This window comes from Lynx canadensis, chromosome E2 (genome assembly GCF_007474595.2).
Source record: "Lynx canadensis isolate LIC74 chromosome E2, mLynCan4.pri.v2, whole genome shotgun sequence".
Taxonomy (NCBI): domain Eukaryota; kingdom Metazoa; phylum Chordata; class Mammalia; order Carnivora; family Felidae; genus Lynx; species Lynx canadensis.
The window spans coordinates 11,188,820-11,207,336 of NC_044317.1; the positions used below are offsets into that span (position 1 = coordinate 11,188,820).

Sequence of the window (18,517 nt, forward strand, 5' to 3'; positions counted from 1 at the left end):
TAAATCTAGGTGTTATAAATGTTATAATAAAATTAAACAGTAAATTTTAATTTACTTTTTTAATTAAAAAACAAAGAACTTAAATGCTGGCTTTTATATTTCCTGACATAATCATGATTTCCAGTCTTCTTCGTTCCTTTCTGAAGATGAGTTTTCGTCTGGTATTATTTCTCTTCAGCCTGTAGCATTTCTGTTAGTATACTGTTACAGTGCAGTTGTGTTGGGAACAAATTCAGCATTTCCTTAATCTGAAAAGGACTTTATTTCACCTTCAGTTTTGAAATATCTATTTATTTAGTATAGAATTCTAGGTTGACATTGCTTTCTTTCTCAGCACATTAAAGAGATCATTCCATTGTCTTCTGACCTGTGCTTCTGATGAGGAGTCAGCCTTCACTGGTATCTCTCTGTTTTCCTGCATGGAATGCATTCCACCAGATCTGTCCAACCTGGCTGTTGCTTTTACAATATTTATCTTTATCATTTTTTTTTAGCAGCAATTTGAACAATAAGCCAAGGTGTGTTCTTCTCTGTTTTTATTCTGCTTCAGATCCTCTGAGTTTCTGGAATCTGTACATTGATGTTGTATTAGTGATCTACCATGGCAGAACAAACTATCCTAAAACTTCACGACTTAAAACAACATTTATGATCTATGTTTCCGTGTGTCAAGAATCTGGGCAGAGCTCAACAGGAGAGTCTGGCTCCGAGTCCCCCGCCCAGCTGCAACGAGAGCGTTGGCAAGGACTGCCGCCATCTCAGTGCTTGACAGGGGAAGGATCCGCTTCCAAGCTCACTCATGTGGTTCGTCGTTGGCAGTAGTCTGCTCCTTGCCAGCGGATGGACTGAGGGCCCTGGCTCTTCACTGGTGTCGGTTGATGGTCACCTTCAATTCCTTGCCATATGAGCCTCTCCCCAGGACAGCTCACGACACGGCAGATTGCCTCATCAAAACAGGAGTCGCAGAGAGAGTTGCAAGGAAATCGGAAATCATAGTCTTTTGTGACTCCATCTCAGAAGTGACTCTCCTCCCTTCGATCATATTCTATTTATTTAAAGCAAGTCACAAGGTCCAAGTGAAATGCCACTGAAATGTCCCTAGAGCTCGTTCAGTTTTCCAGGGGTAGCTCTCTGCTTGATTCCCAGAAACCTCCCCTGTGCATATGCGGTTCAAGGGCAGTCGGGGCCCTGAGGGGAGTTGACAGAGTGAACTCTGCCCAGGTAGTTTTCTTCTTTCTGGGATTTCCACTCCCTCCTCAATTTTTAGTCATTTTGGCAGCCCTAAACTCTGTCCTCTGATACCTGGAGCAGAAAAATCTAGTATTCCCTTGGAGTCCTAACCACCTCATGGCACGTGGTTTGGTGAGTGCCCTCGTGCGAAAAAGCATATAAACATCTATCTCACCCACTTGAATTCCTTCTTTCAAGGGTCAAAGTCCCCCAACCTTGGCAGTTTCTGCCTACATTTGGCTGCTCTCCACCTTCTTCAACTAGGTGCTTTTCTAAATATATTTCCAGAGATTATAAATGTGTCTAAGGAAGGTTAGCTCCATGCAAGCTACTTTACCAGGAGCAGAATCTAATACGAGAAATTTTAAAATCTTATTTTTAAAAATGACTTTTTTTGAGCAAGAGAGAAAGAGAGCACACAGGGTGGGGAGGGGCAGATGGAGAGAGAGAGAGAGAGAGAATCTTCAGTAGCCCCCACACCCAGCACGGAGCCCAACGTGGGGCTCGATCCCACAACCCTGAGATCATGACCTGAACTGAAATCGAGTTGGACATGTGACAGACTGAGTCACACCAGGGGCCCCTAAAAATTATTTTTGATGAATAATATGTTACAGAGGCATTGGAGAAATTTGGTGATTAGGTTAGGTATTTTTCCTGGTAAGCACTGCTATTAACATTTTATTTGCACTTTAACACACACTATTTTTGTGTAGGCATTTTGTGTGTGTGTGTGTGTGTGTGTGTGTGTGTGTGGGTGGGTGTGTGCGTGTGTGTGAAGGCAGTGAGGAAAAGAGTGCCCTCCACAGGAGGTAGATATTCTGAAAAACTGGAGTTTGAGCAAGAAAGACAATACTCTATGAAACATGTAACACTAAAAATATTATCATGACTCCATGCAGAAACCTCCTTTTAGAGTATTCTAAAACAATCTTTTTTTAAATATAATGTAGCCTTGATGTTTGCCAAATAAATACACAGAGTATTCCATAATTCAAAACATGAGCTCAATTAACAATGGACTGATTACTGAAATTAATGTAGATTCTGTAACCAAATCAATCCCATTTACAGCCAAATTGACTATTAGTACTTTTAAGAATAATTCTTGGGGTACCTGGTTGGTTCAGTTAGTTGAGCCTCCGAGTTCAGCTCAGGTCATGGTATCACGGGTTCATGGGTTCGAGCCCCACATCAGGCTCTGTGCTGACAGCTCAGAGCCTGGAGCGTGCTTCGGATTCTGTGTCTCCCTCCCTCTCCGCCCCTCTCCCACTCGCACTCTCTCTGACAAAAATAAATAAGTGTTAAAAAAAATATTTTTAGATAATTCTTATGTACAGATCCAGGTGCTTAGTGATGTAAGATATACATATGGAATGCTGAAATGCGAATAGGAAAATTTAAAAACCTTTCACTTCACAAATAAATAAAACCAATGTATATTTCAACTCTAGTCTCAAATATACTAAATATCTTTTCAAAATTTTCAAAGGCAAACATACACATAAGGCTTCTCTTCTACTTAAAACAATATTTCAGCCTCAGTTTTCAAATCCCTAAGTGTTTTAGATTTCCTTTTTTGAGGTATGATAAATAGACTATTAGTTCTTTGTGGCATGGTTTGTCCTTAAAAAAAACTAAAGAGCTACATGTTCAAATAACTGTGAGACTTTCTAAGTTTACATGTTTAAAGGTTTTAGAGGTAGATTATTGAAGAACTGTGCTTCAGTAATTAATGGCTATAAATATATTTTGAAAATGATAGAATTCTTAACCACATTCAATTTTAAAAAGAATGATAACTGACTTACAATGAAGAAGAAACATGAAACAGATGTCACTATTTCATCCTATTACAAAAATAAAATGTAATGATTTGTGGTCCATTTCCAAAAAACTCAAATAAAAAGATACTGGTCTTCACATTTAGGATTCAAACTGATTGTAACACATTTCATCAAAACATACCTTTATCTAATTTCTTCACTGTACTAATTTGTTCAGTATCTGCCTCGCTCTGCTGTATGTTCTGAGTGATTCATTTTTTTTTTTTATTTTTTTTTTTAAATTTTTTTTTTTCAAATTTTATTTATTTTTGGGACAGAGAGAGACAGAGCATGAACAGGGGAGGGGCAGAGAGAGAGGGAGACACAGAATCGGAAACAGGCTCCAGGCTCTGAGCCATCAGCCCAGAGCCTGACGCGGGGCTCGAACTCACGGACCGCAAGATCGTGACCTGGCTGAAGTCGGATGCTTAACCAACTGCGCCACCCAGGCGCCCCCTGAGTGATTCATTTTTAACAATAAACTTTATATCGGGGTGTCTGGGTGGCTCAGTCGATTAAGCGTCCGACTTCGGCTCAGGTCATGATCTCACGGTTCGTGAGTTCGACCCCTGCCTCGGGCTCTGCGCTGACAGCTCAGAACCTGGAGCCTGCTTTGGATTTTGTCTCTCCCTCCCTCTCTCTCTTTCTCTGGCCCTCCTCCTCCCTCTCTCTCTTTCTCTCCCTCAAAAATAAATAAACATTAAATAAAAACAACTTTATTTTGCATAAGGAAATCACCATTCATTCCGGTCAGCGTCACAGTTGCAGTAATACTGAGAATCAATGCAGTTCCCTTCTAATCCACAAGTACACTTCTGAGGATCAGGCAAAGAACCTCCCCAGTACGTCTGTGTTTCATTGGTTCTTCCAACCCACCAACTCAGAGGGCGTCCGTCTGAAAGATAAATGCGAGAAATGTGACATCGGCTTTAGACCCCACAGCCTTCCAGGCCAGTCCATTCCCTTCCTTCCCAAATCAGTCAAAAGACTGAAGGCAGGAAAAGAAAGGCTGGTCTGATGTAATGATATTCCAAAGACTGCTACTGATGGCATTTCCTTAAGAAAGCTTTTAAAAAATATATTTCATTATTTAAGCTTAAATGGTCAATGTATTTTTCTTTAAGTAGAAAAGAAACCAGTAGTTCCTTTTTAATTCAGGCATGACATTTAAAAATGTTTTGAGAGGAGTTCACATATGTAAGTTCTTTAAAAATAATTTCTGAAACAAGAAGGCATCAAAATATAAACCACAGTAATTATGGTATCAGAAGCAAAATTGATTTGAGATCATGAAATGCCCATTAAAACACTACAGAATGTTATGGAAAGTCAGCGATTGATCTCAATACATTTATTCAACTAAAAACACATGAGCTGTTTATTTACACTAGGCATTGTATGGCACCCCCTCCTTATGATTTAGGATCTATTTGGAAGTATGTGGGTTTTTTTTTTTCTTCCATTTAATGGCTTGGCTATTTATTTGGAGACTACAGAAATAACACTGAAAGATCTTTATGCCTGAAGCAAACGCTACACTCAAAAACAAAGTTTCCCTTAGCCAAGTGCATTGCTTTCTATGATGAATGTTCAGCTTCCAGCTCCTTCTCAGAGTTACGACTAAACATGATGCCAAAGAACTAGCACAAAGAATAGACAGAACATTCAGGTGAGGAATGCAGGCAATCTGTCTTAGCAAAAAACAATAGGTAGTGAGGAAAAATCATAGTCATTTGAGAATCAGGGCATGGGAAGAATGTGACATCAAATCAGTCAGCTCCTCAAGGTTGTTAGATCATTTTTCTGTTGACTTTCAAAACTTTTAAGTTACTGCCATGAGCCCTATTGAAAATACGGACTTATACTAATTTCTCCCTCATTTACAAATGTCAATGCTCATAACAACTTACTATTTGATTAAACCTCTACTAATGCTGATAACCTCTCTCCCAGTGTTCCTTTCCATACCAGCACATACCATGCCAAAAAACCCGAGTGAACTGAAGTTTGTGTTATGGATAAAGACATTAAAATCAAGGTTTTGCATTTTTTTTAATTGCATGATTAACTTAACCATCTTGAAACATTTAATAGGTATATTCCAATATACTGCTTAAACATTATGTGTTCATAGATTAAAAAGAAAATAAATTATTCCTAAATATTGAATGATATTTTCACCAATCTTCCTTGAAACCACTGAATATTTTAAAGTACCAAGGACATGCGGTTCCCTTTAAGACTTTTTCAAGTGTCCTGAAGAATTTAAGTAAGTATAGGAAAGAATGAAGGAAGTCATGAGAAATTTTCTAAGTTAAAAATTAAAATTATAAAATATCAGTGATCATGGTAGGACATTCCCCTTCCCATAGTTAAAATCCCAAATGACCTGAGCATCCACACTGATCATCTTTTCAATGTGCTGAGTCATAGCTCCACAGCTTGCAGAAAATTTATTTTCATACACATCCCACTTTATTCGTCCACAGTTATGGCACCATTATTATTTGAAACTGCTCTACCTTTAAGATCTGAAACTGTAAACTTAACTTGTCTGACACCACCTTCCTGTTCTTCCCCGTGTATTTCTTAATGTGAACTTAAACTCCAAATTGTTTTATTTTCCTTTTTTTTATGTTTATATATTTATTTATTTGAGAGAAACAGAGAGAGAATTTGTGGGGGAGGGGCAGAGAGAGAAAGGGAATGAGACAAATACTCTGAAGCAGGCTCTGTTTTGTTTAGCGCAGAGCCCGAGGCGGGGCTCCAACCCACGAAGGGTGAGATCATGACCTGAGCTGACGTCAGGTGCCCAACCAACTGAACCACCCAGGTGCCCCTGTTCTCTCTATTTTCAAACTCAAGTTCATTCCCTATGAGTTCTTGGGTGATGGACCTGACGAAAATCTGTGTATGTAACAAGCATCATCACCCTTTGTTCTACAGCCTTTTCTTTACTACTGGCTCTCAAGCCTGGCTGAAACACCCAGATGCATGGGCACCATTGGCCATGAAGGGAGGGGTTCCTTCACACTCTATACTGTGCTCTTTACTTTGGGTGGTGCTTGCTTGCCAACCCCTTGGGGATTTTGTTTTCTGTTTCTTCCAGAGTTTGGCCGATTTGTGACTTTGATGCTTATCTTCCCTTTTGTCTTTCTTTTCTAGTTAGGCAACTCAGTTCATTTTGTTGCATCTCATTCATTTATCCTTCCATAAATAAGGTTCTCATTCTTCTTAGATTACACTTCCATATTTGCTTATCTATGTTTTTAGATTCTAAGCATCAATGAACAATGAGGTGCATACTAAACTGCTACGTGAACTATAACCGTGATGCACCAGAGAGCTGAAAAGAGAGAAGCTCACTTCAGGCACTTTGTATGTGCTGTGCTATGTCATCCAATTACTGCCACACCCTGTGAGGTTGGTACCACTGGCCCCATGTCATAGAAGAGAAAGATTCATCTATCCAAGCTCTATACCTAATCAACAAGAGCCCTGGAATTTGAACCCACATCTCTCCCTGCCTTTAAGTCTTATACTCTTTACACTGTAACTATCTGATGGTCATTCACAAATGGGATTGAGGTTTCAGGGGGGGTAAGATGTGAGAGGAGACCAGCAAGATGGGAAGGGTTGGTGGGGTAAATGGCCAAACGAGGACATTCTGAAATAGAGGAAGGAGAAAAAGGAGGAGAGGGTGTGAAGCCAGTCATAAAGGAAAGAATAATCTGGTTGTATTACATGGGTGGACAGTAAGTAGAAGAGCTGCTTAACTAGAAGCAACAAGTTCAAATGTCATCCCGAGAGTTCAAAATCTTGGGGCACCTGGGTGGCTCAGTCAGTGAAGCATCCGATTCTTGATTTCCGCTCAGGTCACGATCTCATGGTTTTGCGAGTTTGAGCCCCAACTGGGGCTCTGTGCTGACTCTGCAGAGCCTGTTTGGGTTTTCTCTCTCTCTCTCTCTCTCTCTCTCTCTGTCCCTCCCCAGCTCCCAGCTTGCATTCTCTCCGTCTCTCTCAAAATAAATAAATAAACTTAACAAAAAAGGGTTCAAAATCTTTCTGCTTGACCCATATGACATATGACATTCACATATGAAATGCATGTCTTTTAAAATTGTTGTCATGGTATTCAGACCTCTCTTAAGATAACAAACAGGGGTAAACATTCGCCAAGTAGCTTTATTGTGCAGATGTCTCAGAATCTTTCTAATTTCGAAAGAAGAATATACCTCAATATTACTCCTAGAAAACAGTGTCTTAGGGAATGGTATGAATCAGACAAGGGTCTGTTTTGGACGGACAGCAAAGAGGAAGGCCTGGAGCTTCGTTAAGTAGAAAAGCGTCATGACGGAAGTCGTGTTTCTTAAAGCTTAATTCCCTTCAAAAAAATTAAATTCTAGATTACACATTGGGTGATGAGAAGATATGAGGGATGCCTACGGAGGCCAGATGGAAAGCGCCCGCGGTAAATTCCAGCACTGCGCCGGCACTGAGCGGTGGGGCCCAAGATACTGTCACATAATGAGATGTTCTAATGGGAAAACAAAACCAAACACAGAACTGAAGAGCAGACTGGTTATTGAAAGTAGAATAAAGGAAAGAGTTAAAAGATGGTTTTCTGATTTCCGATTTAAACTGCTGAATAAACTGTTTTCAGCAGCCTATTCTAATTTTCAATTTTACCCAGAGGCTAGCTGCCAACAATCCATGAAAAAAGAGTCGCACAGAATAGTCACTTTGAGAAAAGTGAGTCATATTTTCATTAACTCTCTTCCTGATAAAACAAACCGTATGTGTCACCTGCCCTTTCTAAAGGATAGACACTGAGCATTCATTGAGGATCAGAATGGAGCTCCTTTCTGTAGAGTTATCTGACTGAGGCCAGGAAGAGACTCCGAAGGCAATCGAGGTTTTGAACAAAGCTCAGAGTAAATTGACCTTGTTCTTTCTTCGGGCAAAAGCATTGCTGTGACTTCCAGACTGTGACATGTTTGCTAAGTATACAGCGGGCAGACACGCTCCGTGGCCGAATGCCACCACCACCATGGCATCATTCAAATTCTCGGGAGCTGGTTAAGTAAAGCGACGGTGCCATGTGCACAGAGGGACAGGTGCCTCAGTTTCCTTACCTTGTTTATTGGCAAGCCGTGACTTCTTGCAGTAGTAGGTAAGCTCCTGCTCACAGTGGTCCGCAAGGTTAATTGTGGCCTGGAGCTGCTCCATGCTGGCCACATACTCGAAAAACCCAGCATATGGGTTCTCTGGGTTAGTGTTTCTGACTCTTGTTAGGTCAGAGCCATTGTGCTGTATGACGGTCCATGCAGTTTCTTGTATGCGGAAATGGGGAAGAAAGAGAGGAGACCATCACTAGTCTGCAAAAGTTAAAATAAATAAAGAAAATCAAAATCACCTTTTATCTGAGTCAAGTTTTTCTAGTCATCAAACCTCTCTGAGAGGTTTCAACACAAATGGGTTCTTAAAATATTTAAATTATAGTAAAGTGACTCTTTTCCCTGAAGTTTATACGACTGCCATGCATTTGCCATGATTTTTATTTTACGTGGCCATATAATTTAACCAGAAAATGTTTATGGTGAAAAATATTAAGAAAACTAATTATTAAAATTTGCGACACGTTTCATTTCATTGAATCCAATATTCTATTTTTTAAAGATGCATCATGATTTTACTTAAAAAAACAAAAGAAAAAGCTGCCTATTATAACTATAAAACACTGTTGATTATTGACACACCCTGAATTCAGGGATGCTACGATGTGAAAAAAGGTATATCTGTGAATTTCTGAAATATTTTAAATTATATGATATAAGCGATGATTTTTCTACTCTTAAAAATTCCCTTTACCATTCCCTTTACCAGCAAAGAAAGGTCAGATTTTTATGGGCTATATATATCTCTCTCTTCAGACAACATTTAATTATGAGTGCCCATCCTTTTCTTTTTAAATCGAATTTTAAATATTCATTTTGGTATCGTGTGATGTGCATAGTTATGGAATACAATAGGACGTTACTTCCTTGAGCTGAACACACCTGATACAGCATCAGCAACTCAACTAAAATAAAAAATAAAATATCTTTGAGTCCTTGCTAGAGCAATCCCTATCGACACTTGAATGTCTGTAAACATTACCATCACAATGATTACCAAAATTATGAAATGAAATAAAAATCCTACAATGTTTGTAACGGAAGGTAGGCATATTGTATCTAGCCTTCAACCTTCCCAGAAATTGACTTCGCATTATATTTACGGTGATAGATGCAGGCACAAGAACAGATTAATCAAAAGTCCTCTGATTTAATAGGTAAGAAACAGATTGGAAGTTGTCAAAACTCTGCTATCTATGTGACGTTAAGTCACATAACTCTTCTGTATTACAGAGGACTATTCCAAATTGGAGGAAACAGTAGGTAGAATTTCCTCCCCTCTCTTTAGCTAATGCATTCACATGGATCGACAACCAAAACAAGATAAGAGATTTCACTCCCATGCCTCACCAGGTCACCAGAATTTTGAATAGAAAGGTCTGTCTGCTAAATAAGACGGGAGGCAGCTTTGACAGTCTTACTGCCTTCTATGTGTGAGTGCATCACTATTTTTCTTGGAAACAATAGCCGTAAGTTTTATTTCTGCTTTGCATTTCTCCTCACCATTCAGCTTTATCAGTAAATTAATTTCCTTAAAGAGGACATGATATAAAAGCTAATGAAATTAATTATGGATGGCCAGACTGTGACATAGTATAGAGACCGTCAGGATATTTGAGTTGCAGATCTGGAAGAGATGTGCCCTTAAGAAAGTCAGGTAAAATCTGAGCCTCCATTTCCAAATTTAGAAAATAAACTGGCAGAATATAGGACAATATCATAGGTCTGAAATTCTATGATTTTAGCCAACCCAACCTTCGCTATTAGAGGTTTGTGATTATTGGGGCACTTGGGTGGCTCAGTCGGTTAAGCGTCAGACTCTTGGTCCGGCACAAGTCAGGACCTCACGGTTTGTGGGATCGAGTCCCGCCTGGGCCTGCGTGGGATTTTCTCTCTCCCTCTCTCCCTGCCCCTCCCTCGCTCGCGTGTGCTCACTCGCACTCTCAAAAGAAATACATAATCTTTAAGAAAAAAAAGAAGTTCATGATCATTAATCAGGCAAATCCACTAACCTAGCCTCCACTGAAGTCTGCTTTAATTGTTCAGCAAACAATAAAATTTCCTTGTAATGAATCAAAGGAACAGGGCAATATGCCTGCTTGTGTCTCTTTGCCTTTTGGTTCACACCGAGAGGGGCTTCCCTACAGTTTAGCATCCACTGGGTCACAGTAAACACATGATTCTAAAGGTCTTTTAAGGGGTAAGAAATCCAAGGCTGTGGTGCACGACATCCCTTGAAGGACCGTGCCCAGAAATGTTTCCTTTTGAAATTCTAAAATTTCAGCGTTACGGTAGTTTCTGTAAGTGATTTCATTTTTTAAAAATATTTATTCATTTTGAGGGGGGCCGGGGCAGAGAGAAGGAGAAAGAGAATCCCAAGCAGGCTCTGTGCCGTCAACACAGAGCCCGGCGCAGGGCTTCAACTCACGAACCGTGAGATCACGACCAGAGCCGAAATCGAGAATCAGACGCTTAACTGACTGAGCCACTCAGGTGTTGCTGATTTCATTTTTCAATAAAAAGTGCTACTACAAAGCATGAAGTTAAACAGATGCCGCATTTATCAGGCAATCTCGATTTCCGGGGCAAAGCAGAGACATCACCAGGAGCAATGAGAAAATGAGTGCCCAGCAGCCATGCAAAGCCCCATGTGCTTTGCAAACAGGGGAACCTCTCACAACTATTAACCCTGAGCCTCTCTCCTGCTCTTTCCGACATGATTGCATTAGCTGATGTTTAGAAATTACAACCGTAAAGGACACAGACTTTATCATAATTTGTAACTCAGCATTTTGTGATTTATTCCATGGGGCTTTTCCACTGGCCTGGAGGCTCCCTGAGAAGAGTGATGGTTTCTGATTTGCTAACCCCCGTATCTGCAGCACACAGCACGGGGGCTGGCACAACACGCTCAAAAGACTTTAGTTACAGAACTGAGGGAATAAACACATTAACGAATTAAAGACAAGGTACTCTCCAGACGAGAGTACAACCTTCAGGTTCCATGGTGGCCGTGAGCCTTGCCTTGCCTCTCAGCTGCTTTAGAACTTTATAAACTGTCAACTCATAGTTTTGCAAAAGAGTAAGTCTGACACTGTGGAGGGCGTGGCACATTATCCTACTTTTAAGTTAACTGGTTATCTTGCCTCCTATCTGCATTCTATTCGTTTGTCTGCATCTAGCTACCGAGATCTAGATTTACACGGGTGGAGGAAGACGGCCGCTCACAGACACAGGAGTCTTTGGATCAGGGGCCGTCTGCCCACGGAAAATCTTAGCAGCCTCTAGGCTCTATGGCCCAATGTCCCGCCCGCCCATGCGGGGTCTGCACCCAAGAGAGGAAACCCCCAAAAGTATGAGACTTGGAGATTACAGGCGATGGCTGGCACATCTTCTCCTCCCCTCCACAGAGGGAGACGGGCCTTCTGGCTCTAGAACGCCACAGATCTCTGGGGAGAGGCGCCAGTCCACAGGTTGTTTAAATCACTTTTGGAGTGCAGGCAAATGCATCTGGGGGGGATAAGCCTTCTCAATCTCTCCAGAGAAATTCACTATCTCTAACTTCCAAGACATGTGCATATGAAATTATCCTTTAACACAGGCTTCTAGATTTAATTAATTAATTAATTGATTAATGTGTTTAGTCTTACTTATTGGCTCAGCAAGCAAAGCACTGTTTTCCTTACAACAAGTAATGATTGCCCACAGACGAGCAAATTCCATCCAGCAGAAGTTCAAGGGACTCCCCTTTTCTACTATGGACGAAGCCAGGTCTTCCTCTGTCTGCACATTAATTTCAACATTACCGATGTGCCCCGAGGTCTGTTCTTTGGATTCTCCTTTGAACTGGTTGTAACAGCTTACCAGTTTCCTCATGAACAATGCGTTAAAATCTTTACAATGTGTTTTTGAGCTTTTATTTTTCTATCTGTCTAAGAGTCATGATTGTATTATTATTTTTTTTTTAATTATCCTCTACCAAAGGCCAAGAGAGTTAAGTTGTTGCAGTAAGGAGACACAGGGACATGAGTAAGGAAAGACAGCTGAAACGGGCAGCAAGTCTATGAAATTTAATAAATATACTAAAAAAAAAAAAAATGGAAAGGCAGTTTGGGTCCACCGGTGCCTTTCCCTGAAGAGATTTCTAATATATAGATTGTATGTAAAGCACCTGAGTAATTAAGAACCTGATTTATCTTAGGCTGACTGCTATTTTTTAGTGTGATAACAGTGTAAAGAAAAAACATGCTGTTTAAGCAACACTCTTGCAGAGCTCGTGTTCCTTCAGGATTAACAGCGGAGGGTGACAGATGTGATGAAAAGCTGTGAGGTCAGGTAGGAAGTGCTGTGTTCAGGAAAGCCTCGGAGATGAAAGGGAAGAGCAGCTAGTGTTCTGGGGCAAAACTGGACGTAAACAAGGCTGCATCTGAATAACGATAGTTGGTTATTAACTCTCAGAGCTATCAGGAAGGCCTGATTGTTGAAATGCCTAGAGTAAAAATAATTTTGTTGTTATAAATCTTACGATGCTCCAGCTTTCCCAGGGGATGGTCTCAGGAGCCCCAATCTCAGAGCTTGTTTAGAGAGCAGAGGCCCAGGCCTTGGGCTTGAAAATTGAGTCAGTGAAACTAAATGTAGGAGTCTTGGTGGTGGTGCAGAGAGAAAGAATAAGGTTAAGGACGGAGTTAGCATTATCATCAAAGTTTGAAAGCCTCAGCTCAAGCACTCATCAATCGCTCCCCACTGAAACAATTGTCCTTACAATGCAATGTTTGATCATGAGAAACAATGTCTTGAACCTAGAGCTATTTCATTTTCGAAAGACCAGTGGATTTAGGGGCTCCTGGGTGGCTCAGTGCATCTGACTTTGGCTGAGGTCATGATCTGATGGTTCACGGGTTCTAGACCCACGTGGGACTCTGTGCTGACAGCTGGGAGCCTGAAGCCTGCTCAGATTCTGTGGCTCTCTCTCTCTGCGCCACCCCCGCGCCCAAAAAATAAACTTAAAAAAAAAAAAAGAAAAGAAAAAGTGGATTTAGTGTAGAAGAAAAAAGCCATGTACATTTCTAAAGAGACAGCCACTGGGATTCCTATTATCCTGTCTACTTATTTTAAAATTATATTTACAGTACTCTGTTTAGAAAGAATTTTCAGTCTTTAACATAGTTTGGGAAATTATCCATTCAAAAGAAGTTTCCTTTGTAGTTTTTAGCTTGTAATGCTTCAAGGTATTTAAATCCACGTGGAATCATTTGTTTGACAATGATTCTAGACTAATAACTGGATTTTTTTTTAAGTTACCCATTTGCAAGTTACTGATTCAGCATTTTGCCTTGTTTTTATAATTGTTATACTTGATTTATACAACTAGAGGATATGTTACTGGCTATAAGCAATGTGACACTGATAGAACACAGCCTTTTCTAGTGGAAAAATGTTCAGACTGGGAGAAAGGAGACAAGGTTTTTGTCCCTGATTGCTCCCTAATGATTCTTTCCCCAACCTCCCTGCTTTCCTCATTTGCAAAAACCAGATCAATAGGGAACGTTTCAAGCTGTAACATTATTTTTCACTGGGTTATTACATTCTGGGATTGCCACTTTAGCGTGAATGTATTTCAATATTCTGGGGTTTCTGATGACACTTAGCTGACTCCTAACTGGATTATCTGTATCTGCTCTCAATGGCTTGCTTTTCAAACGGCTTTACATGTTGCGAATGTCCTCTCCAGCATCAATGCTTTCTGATCATTTTGCTGAGGCAAAATTAACCTCTGTATGTGTGCATATACATATTTCCTTCATGTCCTTCAGAGTTGTTATCGAATTAGCACGACGCTTCGTTGACTGCGATAAGGCTCGTGACCGGTAAAGTAATATGAGGAGGTAAATGTTGATTTAATAGAAAGGGAACAATTCATTCCATAAAATGAAACTCGGAATTTCCTTGTCATTTAGATAATTTAAGTGCACATGGCCTATCAATTTTGGAATTATTGTCCATACAAAGATAATATATGTATGTATGTGAATATAATTCAATCCTCACTATTTGCAGTTCCTCATTATCTGGAAATCGCCTACTGCCTAAAATTTATTTGAACCCCCAAATCATGACTCGAGGCACTCTTGTACATCTACAGACATGTACACGCAGCAAAAAGCTTGAGTTGCCCAATCCACACGTATCCAAAAAAAATTTTTTTTAACAATGGCCTCGAAGTGTGGTGCTAAAGAGCTGTCTAGTATTTCGAGTGCAAGAAGGCTGTGTGACGTGCCTCATGAGAAAACAGGTGCTAGAACAAACCTCGGTGAAGTGTGAGTCACAGTGCTGTTGGTTGTGAGTTCAATGTCAATGAATTAACAGTATGTATTAAATAAGGTGTCTCTAATCTGAAACACAAGTCAAACAAGGTCATGTGTTGATGGGTTGATGAGAATGTTGGCTAATTCGGTGTCTGTTGTTGCCTTGCGGAACATAACGATGTTACAATCACGGATGAGACTTGTGTGTGTATGTGTGTGGTGTGTGTCTATGTTTCGTAAAGTTTTAAAGATAACAGATACTTATCAACCTAGAGGTATCTGACTTATAGAATCAAAACCTTCTAAGCATGTGCCTGTGGATACTTCAGGATGCATTGTGGGAACACAGGATTCACAAGGACGCAGGGATAGATTGTTAAATGTCACTCACAACCCAAGCTGTACGAACAGGAAAAATCAAAAAGTTATTTGACACTTAAATTCCTGTATTTCACTGCACAGTCTTCCCTTCCTCTCTGTGAAGTATTTTCAAATGTATTATGTTTCAACCTCACATAATAGAACAGTCTGTTTTGTGAAGTTGGAGAAGCACAGGTCCCAAGCAGCGATTCTCAAAGCTAGGTACACAGAGGAGTCAACTGGGAAGATTTGTAAAATATTGATTCTGTTGTCACCGCAACCACGTTGTCAGAACCTGACTCAAGTGCTGCCTGGGGGTCCGTGCTGGGTCCGTCACTGAAGGGACACACATGCGGGGATCATGTGTCTTAGGGTGCTTTGGCGTGTGGGCAGTGCCCGAATGTTTGTGCCCCCCTCCATTCATATGTTGAATCATCGGGTAATTAGGTCATGAGGGTGGGGATCAGTCGTCTTGTAAAAGAGACCCCAGAGACCCTCTTCCATCACATGAGAATACCAGAAGTCTGTGGCCCAGGAGAGACCCTCAGTTGACTATGCTGGTGCCACGAGCTTGGACTTCCCAGTCTCTAAAACTGTAAGAAGCGAATTTCTGTTTTTTGTAAGCTACCCAGTCTGTGGTTATTTTGCTACAGCAGCTCAAACGGACTAAGACAGGCAATGCCTTCAATGACTGTGAGAACAAATGGAAGACGCCTAGCTGTGTTACACGAAAAACCTTTGAAGATACAGTCTAATTTTCTAATTTTCCCAAATATCTGTTGCCATGGTTTCAGCACCATCCTCCACGTTTTAGAATTACACATTAATCCAAAGGAACTTTTGCTCCCATATTCAACAGCCTTTCTCAGTATCTCCTTTGAATGTGTCACGGACATCTCAAACTCAAAATGTGTAAAATTTTGACCGAGCTGCTGGTCTTTGCCCTCAAACCTTTTCTGACCACCTCTCAAATGTGGGCAACTCGACTACTCCAGCTGCCCAAGCCAAAACGTGGTGTTATTTTGGTTTCCTTTTGTTTTCTCACATCTCACACATACTTGGTGAGAAAGTCAAAACTGCCTCCACCATCCACACTGCTATTATGTACCATCATCCTCTTGCCTGGATTCTTGCACTACTTGAACTGGTTGTCCAAGCGGGTTTCCACTCCTACTACAGACATACAGAGACACATACATTATACACACGTACACATGGATCTGCATCTTATGTATAGCCATGCCTATGGAGCGTATGTGTGTATATGCATGTGTGTGTATGTGTGGACCCCTGCTCCTAGATGGGCATTTCCCAACACTGGAGCCATCATGATCCCACTGAAGGCAGTCAGAGTGCATCCATCGGTGCTTTAAAGTCCCCAGTGTCTTCTCATCTCATTCAAGTAAATATCAGGGACTTTACAACATTGTTGTAAGGACCTCGTGACTTCCCCGCCTGCCCCTGCCTTACTCGACTCTCTTGCTCTCCCACTACTCCCAGATAACTTGCCACACTCCTACCACACTAGATTTGTTGCTGTTTTCTGAAAGCACCTGGGAAGATCACTGCTCTCGGCACTTAGCACTTGCTATTTCCTTTGCCTGGAAGGTTCTTGCCCCAGATATTCACTGCCTGATTTTCAAGTAGTGAATCTTCCTCTGAAACACCTCCTACTTCAATTTAATATTTCCTTTTTCTGTTTGTTTTGCTCCAGAAAACTGTGACTTCCTGACACAGAGCTATTCAATGTAAACTTTTGGCCACGATGGAATAGGCAGCTGCTGAGCAGTTAAAATATGGCCAGTGAGGTTGGAAAACGGGACGGTTAACTTAATCTTGTTTTTATTAATTTAAATTTAAAATGTATTTCAATTCATTTAGCTTTATTAATTAGTTTGAATCGAGGGTTGCTTGGGTGGCTCAGTCGGCTGAGTGTCCGACCTCGGCTCAGGGCGTGATCTCACTGGTCGTGAGTTTGAGTCCTGTATCGGGCTCTGTGCTGACAGCTCAGAGCCTGGAGCCTGCTTCGGATTCTGTGTCTCCCTCTCTCTCTGTCCCTCCCCCGCTCACACTCTAACTTCCTCTCTGTCAAAAATAAATAAACATTAAAAAAAATTGAATCAAAATAGGCATTTGTTACAAGTGGCTACTACAGTAGACAGCACAGTTCATCCAGACTCCATTTTTTTGGGTTTGATGATGCAGAGATCAAGATTCCTTTTTATGACATTTATATACACCCCCTCCCCTCCCCCTGCTGGCTCCCAAGCACCACTGGTTGAAAGACCATATTCCCTTCACTGTATATCAATGCCTTTGGAGTAAGTCAACTATCCATATGGTTCTTTGTGTCCCTTCAAATCTGCTGATAAATCTTAGAATCTGCGTTCCAGTTTTCGTCAAAGCAATTATATCAACAAATAAATACTCCACTGGAATTTTAATTAAGGTTTTCACTGAATCAATACCTACGTGGGAAGAATTGAGATTTATACTATACTGAGTTTCCCAATCAATGAAATTTTTACATTTCCCCATCTAGTTAGAATTTCAATTTATCTCATGAGCATTTTATCCTTATCTATATAGAAACCATGCATATCTTTCATTAGATTTATTACCTTGTATTTGAGATTTTTTTACGCTATTGAAAATAAAATCTAAAACTTCATTTTGCTTATTGCTGGTATACAGACATGAAATTAGTTTTTATATTAACTTGATACCCAGTGATCACCCTAAAGTTTATCTGTAAATTATGGAGAATATTCTCAATATATCACCTGGCCGAGGACAGATAATGAGAACCTTAGTTCTACCTTTCCAGTACTTCGATCCTTCCTTTCTTTCTCTTGCTTTATTGCACTGGCAAGGACCTCTATCCCATACAATGGTGAACAGAGTGATAATAGCAGGCATCTTGTGTTAATGCTGGTAACACAGGTAAAGATTTCAATATTTCACCATGAAGTATGAATGTGCTGGAGAGTTTTTTGTGAGTGCTCTTTAACAAAGTTAGGAAATTTCCTTCCGTTGGTAATTTATTGAGTTTTCATTTTCTCCCTTTTCATAAGTGGATGTTGCATTTAATCAAACACATTTTCCATGACTATTAATACCTATTTAAATGTATGTAAGTAACAAATTCAAGAATACAAGTTATGTTTACCTACATTTAAAAAGTAAATATTTTCCAAAGCTTTCACATGTATCAATCTTCTCAGAGAAATAAAGTCTGTCCTTTTTGTTTGGGGACTTAATAAGACACGTTTATTATTAGATGTTCTACCCAGATACTGCATTCATTGAAAATAATAAAACATTTTAAATCATTACCATTAAACTATTTTTTAAAGATTTATGTTGAGCTCTTTCGCTGAACAATATACTTTTTAATCAAGTTGCAAATTAGGCCAACTTTCTACTGGTTTCATTTTAATTTTGTGTGTTTAAAGCTTCACGCAAATTTAACTATTAAATGAAAATTGATTAACTCACCAGTCATATTGCAATATAGAAGAAAGGGTTCCAGGGGACCACTTCCATCTGAATCTATATAGTAAAACCCTGAAGTATTTCCTCTGTGCTTATAGGATTCACATGACTGCTCATAGATAGC

The 18,517-nt window shown here is 40.2% G+C and overlaps 1 protein-coding gene across 1 annotated transcript in view; it reads right to left on the minus strand.

Moving 5' to 3' along the window:
- CNTNAP4 (contactin associated protein family member 4) overlaps nucleotides 1-18,517 on the minus strand; it is a 254,154-nt gene that overhangs the window by 58,301 nt on the left and 177,336 nt on the right. Inside the window, exons 12-14 of the mRNA XM_030299576.1 lie at nucleotides 18,397-18,516; nucleotides 8,192-8,389; nucleotides 3,795-3,951 (exon numbers count right to left, since the gene is read on the minus strand). Coding sequence (XP_030155436.1) covers nucleotides 3,795-3,951; nucleotides 8,192-8,389; nucleotides 18,397-18,516 — 475 coding nt within the window. The remainder of the gene's footprint in view (nucleotides 1-3,794; nucleotides 3,952-8,191; nucleotides 8,390-18,396; nucleotide 18,517) is intronic.